Genomic DNA, 12,922 nt, shown 5'->3' with positions numbered 1-12,922 from the left:
ACACGACTGAGGGACTGGGGCAGGGAAACCACGGCCAGCGAGCAAGCTTGCCCTCGTATGCTGGCTGTCCACGGGAGGCAGCGCGGCCCCTTACTACCCGCATGGGAGGACAGCTGCTGGCTCAGCATGCCCCCGGCCACCGGAAACACAGCCTTCCTCTCTGCTAATGCTCCCTCCAGAGCCCACTCTGAACTTGAAAGGGAAGTAGGAGTCAGACCCCACTAAAACCTGAGGGCTGCCGTGCGGGTGGCCCGGCGTCCAGATGAGAGGAGACAGCAGCCTGGGACAAGGCTGCAGGGGTGAGCCAGCGGTAGTGGTCCCAGCGTGCTCACATCTGGCTGCAACACCCCCAGGTAAGAGCAGGAGCCAGCCAGGAGTGTCCCAAGGCTGCCGCCCCTCCTGCCGGACCAGGCATAAATGAGGGGGGCTGGCTGGGCAGGAGCTGCGGTCGGGGAGCCAGAGGAAGAGAGCACGGAGTAGCAGGCACTGGGGGTGACCAGCTCAGGGGAGCCCAGGCCAGGGGCAGAGGCCCCCCCTTCACTACTCAGTCCGGCCAAGCGAAGTGGCAGAGCCGCCTACGCTGCCCGAGTCCAATTTCTCAAGAGCAGCTAGGAGATCCTGATTTGTGTTGTTTCCTACACCACAACAGCTGTGCCCCCGACTCTGCTCTGCTAGCGCCCCCCCCACCCGCTCACCAGGCTCTGGGGACGGCGGCCCCCTCTCCCAGCCAATCACAGAACCACAGGCCCCTTATCAGTGAGCGGCCTTTTTTTTTTTTTTTTTTTGGCGGGGGAAGCACATGCCTTAGATGTGGACAAGGAAGTGAGAGGAAGGAAGGTCTGCTGGGGGACTTCCTAGCTCTTCTGGAGACGCTGCAGCCCTGCCATGGCAGGGAGTAGAAGATGGAAGAAATGTGGGTCACCCATGACGCAGAGCTGAAGGAACCACCTTTGGAGCAGCTTTACCCCAAAGCTTTGTGTGCCATGATGGAACCAATCTCCTTTAAGCTCTTGGAATTAGGTTTTCTCCCGCAGATTAGGATGTCCTGATCCAGGAACCCACTTAAAACTTAAAAAACAAAAACAAACCAAAATACTGCTATGTCTAAACATGGCTGGGACCCTTGTGTCTTAGTCTGGCATTAGACCCCCATACATGTGACTGGTGACAGGCAACTAGAAGTGACTTTTGCCTACAGGGTGGCTGGCCTTTGTGGAACCCACCTGACTTCACATTCCCTCCCCTTCGCAACCCCCCCACCACCCCGGAGGGCCTAGCTCCGCCTGTCTGGTGAACCCCTGGTCTTCCTTTAAGCTCTGCTCAATCATCTCTTCTGGCCTCTAGAGACGTGTTCTCCCAGCTCCATCAGACAGAGCACTACCAGAATATTCTCCAATAATCCACTACTTCACCTTGCCCTACTGACTACAGGCCCCATGAGATGAGAGCAGGGCCAACATCTTTCATCCCTTTATCTCTATCCGTGAGATGGAACGCTCGTAGTTGGTCTGATGCACTGAAGGCAGAGGTCAGTGCTAGGAGCACTTAACAAACTTCTTGGTGCTTGTCTTTGTTCCTGAAGAAAACAGAAACCTAAGAGGGGATGGAGCTCGGCCTGGCACAGGAACTTCCAGCTTCCCTTAAGAAACAAACACGTGGCCACATGCGGTCATAATCAGCTGCTGGGGCTGACAGGGACCATCTTTCTAGCTGGGACCAGAACTCTCCAGTTTGCCCTAGCTGCCACCACCTTCTACTGCCTCTCCTGACACCAAGGCTCAATGGTGGCTACTAGGCCATCACACACGGGAGCCCTCTATGTCCTGGAGTCTGGCTCCCTGAACTTCTGCAGGCCGAAGCCGCTCCTGCTGCTTTCCGCACACAGACAGAAGGGAAACCGTCCACGTAGAAGTCGGTTCCTCATTCCCTCCCTCTCCCCACTCCCTAGGCTTCACCCAGCTGAGCTCTCCCTGGGGTCCCAGGCCCAGATGAGGGAGGGGACTTCCTCTAGGTCCCCAGCACCTCCTGGTACCTGCATCGCAGCCCAAGCCTCCTCAAGACTCCCTGTGACGTCCTGAGATCCTTGGCCTCATTTACCTGGGCGGGAGTTGCTGGTCTCGCCTTCTGTGGGGCTGGGGTGTCCACTCGTGCTGTGGAGGCCTCGGCAGAAACAGGAGTGCCCGGGACACCTTTCATCAGGGAGGCCTTGGTTGGGGGGAGCTTTACAGCAGGGTTCACCTAACGAGACACAGAGGAGCGCGGCTGGGGTAAGGGTCCAGGAGGCACGGCTTTCATCTGGTCCTCCTTCCTCACCTGGCCCTGACCCCAAGTCCTGCGCGGGGAGCGGGCGGCGGCGGCTCAGAGGCCGGGCGGTGCAGCGGCTTCCTCATTAGGCCTCACCTGGGCCGGCGCCTCCTCCTCGCTCTCCGACTCCTCCTCACTGCTGCTCTCCGAGGCCGCCTCCGGCTTCCCAGCCCGGGGGGCTGGGGCTTGTGTCTTCTCGGGAGGGGCTGCTGCAGCCCCTTTCCTGGAGAACCCCTTGCCGGGGGCTGAGGCAGTTCTGACCTGGGGGGTCTTCCCTGAGGGCTTCACCGGGAGTGAGAGAAACAGAATTAGGGGAGAGAGCCAAAGGGACCACAAGAGCTGCTCTCCACTCTCCCCGGGGCCTCACCTGAGTGGGGGCCTCCCCATCACTGTCCGACTCCTCCTCGCTGCTCTCCGAGTCCTCCTGTGGGCTCTTGACTGGCCCCGGCTGGGCCTGCACTGCAGTGGCCACGGCCTTCCCCGCAGCCGGCACGGCCCCCCGGCCCCTCACCGAGACAGCACTGCTCTGGGGTGCTCTCGCTGGCGGCTTTACCTGAATGGTGAGACAGTAGCAGCATTAGGGAAGGAAGCAGACAGCACGGTTCCATTTAGGTTAAGCCCACCCACGGTGTGACTGTGCGGAAGTCTCTCCCGCCTGTGCAGGGCCCTGGCTAGGCTGAGCCAGCTGCGTGCTCCTCCCGAGCTCCAGCCCCCTCCGGCACCTGGGCTTCCGGTCCCACTTGCCTTGGCCGGGGACTCCTGCTTGGCTGGAGCAGCGGCAGTGACCACTTTTCCCGGAGCTGATGCTGCCCCTTTGGCTGAAGCTGCTCTGGTGGGAGCTGGGCTGGCTTTGCTCTGAGGAATTTTCACTGAGGCCTTCACCTGGAAGGAGAAACAGGAATTACGGAAGGGAGAAGGTGAGATGCAGCAGAGTGGTTAGCCAAGAACATCGGTTCTGGAGTCAGCTGCCTGAGTGTGGATTCTTGCTCGTCCATTTAATAGCTGTGTGAACCTGGGCAAATCACTGACCTCTGTGGCCTCAGTTTCCTTCTCTGTAAAATGGGGCTAACAACAAGGCTCACCCACAGGGTTATCATTAAATGGGAAAGTCACAGTGTTTAGCATGGTGCCTGGCACATAAACTCATTTATTGTGAGCACTTTTCTTAGTGTTAGCTAAGCAGGAGCCTACCCGAGGCAGAGGTATTTTCCAGGCTCCCTTTTCAGCTAGGAAGCCACGAGTTTAACTTCTGGCTAACAGAATGGAAGTCAAGTATACAATTCAACTTTCTTACACGGGTAGAAAACATGGGTCTTCTTCCTCCCAGCTGGAAGAAATGCTGAGGTAACAGCTGGAGCTCTAGCAGCCATCTTAGCGTATGAGGCAAGAGCCAGGTACTCAGGATGGCAGAACAAGACAGAAAACCATGGCTGTTTGAGGTTTTCTTCAGTTTAACCTAATCTTAACTGATATCCAAGGGATCCCCCAAGCCCTCTCGGGGTATCCAAGCAAACACAGACCTAGAGAGATGAGGGCAACAAAGAGTAAAATCTTTGACGGTGAGATCGCTGACAGGAGTGTGAAAGCAAACTGGGCTAATGTGAAGTAGAATGAGGAATCTGGCAGTGTCCCTAGGCCCCTGCCTCATTCAGAGATGCCATCTGATCAGTGACTTCCCCCATCCACACGAGACCAAGTGAAACTAAGAATCAGCATGTCAAGAAAGAAAGCCCTCTAAAGCACAGACTGTGTCTGGCTAAGGTCAAGATGCTCATCAGCACAGAAAAGTCATCCAGAGGGGAGCAATGTCTTTTACATTCACTTAAGAAAACAGAAGACACCAGCACTAAGTTGACCTCACAAGTCTCAATACAGTATAAAATATAACTGACTCAAGAAGCAAAAAAACCTGAACAGACCAATAATAATTTTCAAAATTGATTTAGTAATTAAAAATCTTCTTCCACACACAAAAAATCCAGGCCCAGGTGTCTTTTTTTGGTGAATTCTATTAAGGAAGAAATAATACCAATCCAACATAAACTCTCAGAAAACAAAGGAGAGAATACTACCAAACCCATTTCAGGAGGCCAGTATCACCCGGATACCAAACCCAGGCCAAGACATTACACAAAAACTACAGACTAATATTCCTGGTGGATATAGACACAAAAACCTAAGCAAACCAAATCCAGCAACAAAGAAAAGGGAGCATGACCAAGTGGGATTTATTGCAAGAATGAAAAGTTGATTTAATACCTGAAAATCAACTAAGTGCAATATAGTGCACTAACAGAACAGGAAAAAAACAGTAAGATCACTTCAACAGAAAAACGCATTTGACAAAAATTCAACTCCAACTCATAATAAAAACTCAACAACCTAAGAACAGAAAAGAACTTCCTTGGGGTACCCGGCTGGCTCAGTCAGTGGAGCATGTGACTCCTGAACCTATGGTTGTGAGTTCAAGCCCCACATCGGGTGTAGAGCTTACTTAAAAATAAAATCTTAAAAAAAAAAAAAAAGAACTTCCTCATACTGATAAAGGGCATCTTTGAAAAACTTAGAGCTAAAATCATACTAAACAGTGAAAGACTGAACGCTATACCCTAAATAAGAAAACAAGGCAAGGGTGTCTGTTCTCACCACTGCTACTCAACATTGTACTGGAGGGCCTAGCCAGGGCCGTAAGGCAAGAAAAAGAAATAAACGCCATCTAGATTGAAGAGGAAAAAGTAAAACTGTCCTTATTCACAGACAACATGGTTTGTATATAGAAAATCCCAAGGAATCTACAAAAGCCAGGAAAACAGATAAGCAAACGTAATGTCATAAGATGTAAGCTCAACAGGGACGCCTGGGTGGCTCAGCTGGTTAAGTGTCTGCCTTTAGCTCAGGTCATGATCCCAGGGTCCTGGGATTGAGTCCCGCATCGGGCTCCCTGCTCAGTGGGGCGCCTGCTTCTCCCTCTGCCTGCCGCTCCCCCTGTTTGTGCTCTCTGACAAATAAATAAAATCTTAAAAAAGATGTACGGTCAACATACAACACAAGGTCAGGCCCGAAAGGCACCGTACCACTTATTCAGCCAATCGTGACACGCTGACTGACCATCTCTCCCATCCCTCTCACACAAGGGCTCTCTTCCTATGGCACTGCAATGGAGAATCACCTCCTTCTCAGTCTCCGGCACATCTGGTTTTCCAGAACCAGTCCTGTCTTTGTTCCTTTGTTTTGAACCTCAGCTCTCACATGGACGGTCTCCTTTGAGCTGGCTGGGGTCTCTGAGCAGACCAGAGACTATCGGACTCACTTGACCCCAGCAATACTGAGCAGTGTGGGCCCCACTGAGTGGGTGCAGACAGCATTTTGAGAGTGAAGCCATACAAGGATTCTCTCTTATTTCATCCTCACCAGAACCTCGCAACAGAGGCTTAATTATCCTTATCCTTCAGACAAGACTCCTATCAGAGCCGCCTGTCTCGGTGGAGGCAATTCAGACCTCTTGAAGCTGGGCAAGGCCCCATCTTCTGACAGGGCTTCAGGCTATAAAGCTGCTCCCCTAGAGAGGGATTAGCTGTTTTACTTTGCACCTTGGAAGAATGTAAGACCCCAGAGCATAATCATGTCTGTGGTTGGAAAAGTTTGGGCCAAGATGTAGCAGAAGGATGTGTGAAAGTCAAGGCTTTTGAGGCAGACACACTGGGGCCCCGGGCCCAGCTCGGACCCTCACTGGCTGGCTGGGCTGAAGCAGGTCAGCAAACAACTCTTCTAAGCTCTAATTTCCTCCTCCAGAAACCAAAGCAAATGAACACTCCTCTAATGGAACCGGTGGGAGGCTCAGATGGGAAGACAAATACTTAAGCAATAAAGCACAATGAAACTTTTCAGGCATTGGTCTGGGATGTGTCTACAGCTTACAAACGGGATAGGAGCTGCTGGGCTGGGACTCCAGCAGGGCCCACACGCAGGTCAAAACCTCACTAGGGGAATCACAGGAACCTGGGTCCCACAACGCAACTGGGAGAAGGGGAAAAAAAAAAAATCCATAGAAAATGTGTGCTTTGGTATAGGGAAAAAAAAAGAAATGACTAATTTCTGAGTGGTTATTGGGTGGGTCGGGGGAGAGTGACGATTACAAATAAAATGGTGAGCGAGCACAGGGCATGAGCAATCTTCACTTTTCGCAACTTAACTCTTCCAGATGGGGAGGGGACTCCTGATTCTGTTCCCCATTGGCCTGGCCCACCCTCAGGGTGGCAGATGAGCAAGGCTGCAGCGCACAGGCCCCTTGCTGGGTGTGGTAGGTGAGAGCTCGTTATATTCTCAATCCTGTGAAGGTTGATTTCCAATTTATAGAAGAGTAAAACAAAGGCCCTGGATGGAGTCCGTCACTTGCTAGAACACGGAGCTGGGACTTGAATCCAGGCGGTTTGGCTCCAAACCCCTGCCGTCTGCCTCTGCCACACCACCTCCCTCAGTGATCCCACCAAAATGCTCTGCTTGGGGCGGTTCACTCAGGCCAGGTGCTCTCCCACCCTCTGGGCCTTCACACAGGCCAGTTTCTTTGCCTGCAACACTCCACGTCCCCTGGCCAGCTCTCTCAGCCCAGTTCCCGATGCCACTTCGTCCAGGAAACCCCTAGACGCTCTCACCAGCCATGCTGTTAGCCCAGGTACGCGCTCTATTCTCAGCCTTAGCACACACCATGCTGGAATAACCTGGGCACCCGTCCACGCCCCCGTCTAGGCTAGGAACTCCCTGAGGGAGACCGGACAGCGCCTGGCAGATGGGGTGCTCAACAGAGCTTGTGGAAGGCATAAGGAATCCCAATGGGAGCTCAAAAGGCCACGGGGGAGATCTTGCCGTCTCTGACAGGCGGAGGAGACAGAGTGAAAAGTGGGGAAGGAGGCTGAGCTGAGGCTGCCCTTGAGGTTTCTGCACACCCGGGGGCGGGGCGGGGGGGGGGAGGGCAAGAGCAGCCCAGAAAAGCCTCTCCTCAGCCCTGCAGGCCCCAGGCTCTGGTGTGGCTGGGATGGGCTGGGCCTTCCTCGGCCTCACCTGGGCTAGAGCTTCAGCCGTCTCCTCACTGTCAGAGTCCTCCTCACTGCTCTCGGAGGAGTCTTCCTGCGCCTCAGCTTTGACCAGGGCCACTGCAGGCCCTGCCTTCCCAGGGGGTGCTGGGGCAGTCCCTTGGCCTGAGGGCCCCTTGGTGAGTGTGGAAGCAGCTTTCAGGGTGACACCTTTCCCTACAGGCTTCGCCTGGAATGACAGGGAAGAGAAGCGGGTCACAGGTGCCCCAGGGGCCACATGAGCACTGGCCCTGAGTCAGCTGAATAAACTTGGCCTCACCTGTCCCACGGCTGGGACAGGAGCGGGGTCCTCCTCACTCTCGGACTCCTCGCTGCTTGAAGAGTCCTCTGGCCTCTGGGCGCCCCTGGCCATAGCTGGGGATGAGGCGCAGGCTGAAGAAGTTGCTGCTCCCGCCTTCCAAGGGGCTGGTGTGCCCACTCGAACCGGGGGGACCGTGGCAGGTGCTGGGGTAATGGGAGTGCCCTTCCTTGGGGAGGCCTTGGTCTGGGGTGTTCTCACAGCTGGTTTTGCCTGAGAGGAAGCAGAAGTCAGAAGCTAGAGGAGCCTGAATTCAGAGCCCCCATCTGCTCTGGGGTGGAGCCCTGCTGCCGTCCTTCCCCTCTGCTCCCTGGGGAGCTGACTGGTGAGGGTGGTGAGGTCAGGCTGCAGAGTGGCCCCTCCTGGGCCCCACCTGGGCTGGAGCCACGGCTGCAGGCGCCTCCTCTTCACTGTCTGACTCCTCCTCACTGCTCTCTGAGTCATCCTTGGACCCCTCGGCCTTGCCCTGGGTGGCCACAGGCCCTGCCTTCCGAGGGGGCCCCTTAGCAGGACCTGAGGCAGCTCTGACCTGCAGGATTTTCCCGGAGGACTTTGCCTGCAGTGAGACACACAGGATCAGGGGAGGGAGTGGAGAGCATGGCTGTGTGCAGAGAGACAAACCGAGAGGGCAAGCAGAGTCAGTGTGTGTGTGGGGGGGAGGGGGGATGCTCCTGACACTGAGGGGGAGAGAAGAGCCTTACAGGCAGGAGCCTCACCTGGGCCGGCGCCTCCCCCTCGCTGTCTGATTCCTCCTCGCTGCTGCTCTCAGAGCCCTCCTCCTGCTTCCCTACTGGGGTGGCTGCTGGCCCCACCTTCTGAGGGGGCCCCTTGACAGGACCCGAGGCAGCTCTGACCTGGGAGTTTTGCCCCACGGGCTTTGCCTGGGAGTAACAAAAGACAGGATCAGGGCAGGGGCCCACAGGGGACTGTGTGTGAGGGGAGACAGGCGGGGAGGAATGCAAATGCAGGGTGCAGGGCCCCAGGTGTGGAGGGGGAAGAGAAGCCGACAGATGGGCTCTCCAAGCAGGGGCACCTGCAGCCTCACCTGAGCAGGGCTCTTGGCCGGGGGCACAGGTGGGGCCTCCTCCTCGCTGTCGGACTCCTCAGTGCTACTCTCTGGGTCTTCTTCCCCCTTCCCCACCTGGGCGGCTGCAGGCCCTGCCTTGCCAGGCAGCACTGGAGGGGCCCCTTTCCTAGGGGACTCCTTGGCAGAAGCTGAGGCAGCTTTGACCTGGGGGGTCTTCCCTGAAGGCTTCACCTGAAGGGAGACAAATGGACTTAGGGAAGGGAGCCCAGAGTGTGGACATGAGGAGGAGACACAAGAGACCGGACAGGGCAAAGGACATCCCACATACCCCAGGGGAGAAGGGGCGGGGCTCTGAGCATGTCTAGGGGTCTCGCAGAGGGCAGAACAAGGCCGCAGAAGGCCTTCAGGGGAGGGGCGCGGGCTGCACGGACTCTCCCTCCCCAGGCCTCACCTGAAGTGGCATCTTGGCAGCCGGCGCCTCCTCCTCGCTGTCGGACTCCTCCTCACTGCTGCTCTCTGAGTCCTCCTCTGGCTTCCCTGCCTTGGCCTGGGCAGCTGCAGGCCCTGCCTTCCCAGGGGGTGCTAGGGTGGCCCCTGTCCCAGGGGTCCCCTTGACAGGACCCGAGGCAGCTCTGACCTGTACAATTTTCTCTGAGGCCTTTACCTAGTAAAAGAGAAAGGGTGATTTGTTCCTCTCCTCACCCTCTGGTGGTGCCTTCAGGACAAAGCGGAGGCCTTAGTTGGGGCTCACAAGACGCCCCCGCTTCTCTCCTCACGCTCTACCTTGACTGGTGCTCAGGCCTGGCCTATCAGCTTTACTCTCTCACTCCTGGGGCCTTCACAGCCCTGCCCATCTCCCTAGGCCACCACTGCCTCCTCCTCTGGGTCTGAGACAGACGCCAGTTCCTTTGGCAGTCCTCCCTGAGGCCCCTGCACTGCTCCCAAAGTTGCCTGTACACAGGGGTCAGAGCCTCCCTCGGCCAGGCTCCCCCGCTGGGAGAGCTCTGTGAGCACGGGCACCAAGTCTGGCTTGGCCCACTTCCACGCCCTCTGTGTGGCAGGTCCTCGATGTCTCTGTAAGGCCTTCCCTGAGGACTCTATCTCAATTGCCATTCCTACAGCCCAGCCCACCTTACCTTCCTCTTTAACACCCAGCAAAGTGAACCTTATGTACTGCATCTCCCCTGATCATCCAGACCTGGGCCTCACCTGGCCAGCTCAGGGCTGCGGGGCCTTTTCCCACCACTATCTGATGCTTTCCTCCTCCTGGCTCTCCGGCCCCAACAGCCTCCCAGCCCCACTGCTTTCCCTTCAGATGTGCCCACAGCCCTGGCCACCTGCCCAGGGGAGGGGATCCCAGCAGATGGAAGTTAACAGGATTCCTGTTAGCTAACAAACCATGATTTGGCCCGAGAAGCCAGACGACCAGGCAATTAAAACTTAAGTCCCTTCACAATAGGGCCAGCTGGCCACATCCCATTCACTAGACAAGCTGAGGTAAAGGGGTGTTACTGACAGAGTGGGGTGCAGGACCACCCTGTAGGAAGCAGCCCTTCTAGGCTGCTGGTTGGGCAGGAAGGGCAATTTCCACAGGTGGCTGACGCAAGCCCAACTGTCCTTGCCCTTCAATTTTCACACCTCCATCTCCTGCTCCCCAAACCCTAAGGTGAGTCTTATCTGGCAGAGGAGGTGCTCATCATGTAGCCATTTGGCCAACCTCTGCTGGCCATGAAAGACTCCCTGGCTGCTGGGGGATGCGGGACGCTGAGGGGTAGTCCGCCCCCAGGACTCACCGGGTGGGGTGGCTCCGCAGGGGCCCCCTCCTCACTCTCAGACTCCTCTTCACTGCTCTCTGAGTCCTCTTCCGGCTCCTTGGCCTTGCTGGCTGGGGTCAGAGCACCGCCTCTGACTTGGGGTGTCACATCCCCTGCCTTCCCAGAGGTTGGGGCTGCCCCTCTCCCGAGAGAGTCCTTGGCAGGGGCTGGTGAGGCTTTGACCTGGGGCGGTTTTACTGAAGGTTTCATCTGGAACAAGAAAATGCGATTAGGGAAAAACTAATCATCTTTGCCTCTGAGGGGTAGGAGAGGCTTTATGGTTTATAAAGTCCTTTCCTTGTATCATCTGATTCTCAAATCCCTGAGACAGATGCTATCTTTACACTCATTTTCCAGAAAAGGACAAGAAGTTCAGGGAGGTTAAGTCATTCAAGACCAATATGAAGGGCAAAGTCATGACTAGAACCCATGTCTGTGTGGCCTTGGGGGCAGAACCCTCCAACACTATACTCCTCTGCCACCTGGAGGCTCACCCTGTCCGCCCCTTCGACTACAGTATCTGATCGTGGTGGCCATCCCAAGGGCCGGGAGGCCAGGATTAGAACTCCAGTCTCGCCACTGGCTTGTTCAGGCACATTCCTCTCCTCTATGGGCTCTTTCTTAGATTTCTAAAACTCTGACATTTCCAAGGCAGGCAGTGCCCTACGTGCACCTCCGGCATCAGATTCCACCTGACCCCGGGTTCCCGGGGCAGCCATCTCCTCAATCACAAACTCCTCACTGCTGTTAGGGCCCTGTGCTGGCCTCTGGCCCACCGAAGCTGTGTGTCTGACTGCTGGCTTTCCGGGGCGCCCTGATGGCTGTAGCCAGGTGGGGATGGGATGTGGGGAGCAGCCCTCGGCCAGGCCTGGGGTAGACAGGAGGTTACTGGGTGAGGCAGGAAACAAGGGAGAAGTACTCTGGGCACCAGATCAACCCTCCCGCCCCGACCCCTGCTGGTTCTCCCTCCACAGGCCCTTTCTAGTAGGTGCCCTGGCGCCTGCCACCAGCCTCACTCTGCCAGCTTCAACTGTCTTGCTACTTTCCCTCTGCCCTGTCCTCCAACCCAGGCTACGACCAGCAACCTTTCTCCAACATAAATCAGGCCACCTTACCTCCATGCCTAAAACTTTGAGATGGCTTCTCACAGAGCCTAGAGTACAACCCAAACTCCTGCTGGCCCTCATGGTCTGGCAGCAGAATGGGGCCCCTGCCTACCTCTGACCCTTTTTCTGTAACTTGCACCTCGTCTACGGCGCCACATCCTTGTTGCTGCCCCTTGGGGCTCTCTACATTTCCCCTAGCAACCTTCAGCACTGCAGTCAAACTTCTGAGGACCCCTCCACGTCCCCACGGCAGCAGGAATCATGCACTCCTGCCTACCACTATATTCCCAAGGCCCAGGTGCCCCATAAAGAAAGACTCCCTGGTCACAGCTCAGAGAAGAGCTAAGGCCACAGACCAACACCTGACCATCTGACCATCTCTGACCACGTGCCCAGGCCTGGCATTCACCAGCGTGCCCAGAGCCCCTCACCCAACTCCCCTGACCACACCACAGGACGGCCACCCTGCTGCCCCTGCGCCTTGGCTCGTGCAGCTCTTCCTGCTTAAACACTTTCCCCCACATCCCTTCCTGGGGAGTCCCCTGTGCGTCGAGGCCCTGCTCCAGTGCCACCTCTCCCAGGAAGGCTCCCCTTGTCCCACAGACAGGTTGGCGTCTCTCCCCGCCAACCCGAAACCTCTCTCATGCCCAAGGTGCGATGAGCAGCACCTGGCTCCCCTCCCCAGGCCTCGGCCTTTCCAGCTCCCAGTCCCCCTGAAACACTGGCTGAACTGATTTGGCCCCATTGGTGTGCGAAGCCCCGGCCAGGCCTCTGGGAGGGTTAGAGGTTTGCAGAGGGCACCTCCCGAGGATGGTGGCCATTACCTCCACGTAGGTCTCATCGCTCGAGCTGGAGGTCTCCTCGCTGGAGCTGTCGGCCTGGTTGGCTGATGCCATTCCTGAGGGAGGAAGAGGGAGAGCACTGAGGGCCTGCCCTTCCAGACTCCCCTCCCCTTGCCAGCACTCTGCCACGCCAGCCAATGAGAGGCAGGTGCCCTGTGCTCACTTCTCGTGTGCGGAGCTTCTGCTCCACCTATCCCGAAACCCCACAGCTGAGGTGCGTGCCACTCGTATCCCTGCGTTCCCACACTCCTTTGGCCCTGGGAAGTGTTAGACTAGGTCCTAACACACACAAGCCAGCGTCTGATGGCTCAGAGATCTCCATCATCATCACACTGAGGCAGGCAGGCAAACGCCTATTTGACATGAGAAACTGAGGCAAACCCAGGCCTCTCACTTTAGCCTCAGCCTTTCCAGTGGGCCCCGGACCCACCTGAGAGCAAT

At 56.5% G+C, this 12,922-nt stretch overlaps 1 protein-coding gene across 7 annotated transcripts in view; it reads right to left on the bottom strand.

Annotated features, from left to right (window-relative positions):
- TCOF1 (treacle ribosome biogenesis factor 1) overlaps window positions 1-12,922 on the bottom strand; it is a 37,537-nt gene that overhangs the window by 15,256 nt on the left and 9,359 nt on the right. For 2 of the 7 annotated variants that reach the window (XM_036113567.2, XM_078066741.1), the window contains exons 6-17: window positions 12,464-12,537; window positions 10,513-10,743; window positions 9,171-9,383; window positions 8,738-8,950; window positions 8,409-8,573; window positions 8,066-8,248; window positions 7,654-7,905; window positions 7,363-7,563; window positions 3,049-3,186; window positions 2,672-2,857; window positions 2,401-2,586; window positions 2,098-2,238 (exon numbers count right to left, since the gene is read on the bottom strand). In XM_036113567.2, coding sequence (XP_035969460.2) covers window positions 2,098-2,238; window positions 2,401-2,586; window positions 2,672-2,857; window positions 3,049-3,186; window positions 7,363-7,563; window positions 7,654-7,905; window positions 8,066-8,248; window positions 8,409-8,573; window positions 8,738-8,950; window positions 9,171-9,383; window positions 10,513-10,743; window positions 12,464-12,537 — 2,183 coding nt within the window. The remainder of the gene's footprint in view (window positions 1-2,097; window positions 2,239-2,400; window positions 2,587-2,671; window positions 2,858-3,048; window positions 3,187-7,362; window positions 7,564-7,653; window positions 7,906-8,065; window positions 8,249-8,408; window positions 8,574-8,737; window positions 8,951-9,170; window positions 9,384-10,512; window positions 10,744-12,463; window positions 12,538-12,922) is intronic. The other 5 variants (XM_078066738.1, XM_036113568.2, XM_036113569.2 and 2 more) reach the window with 5 other exon arrangements.

The sequence above is a fragment of the Halichoerus grypus genome, chromosome 2, assembly GCF_964656455.1.
Source record: "Halichoerus grypus chromosome 2, mHalGry1.hap1.1, whole genome shotgun sequence".
Lineage (NCBI taxonomy): Eukaryota > Metazoa > Chordata > Mammalia > Carnivora > Phocidae > Halichoerus > Halichoerus grypus.
Note: the sequence above shows the minus strand (reverse complement) of the source record. Positions and strands in the feature narration are given on the sequence as shown.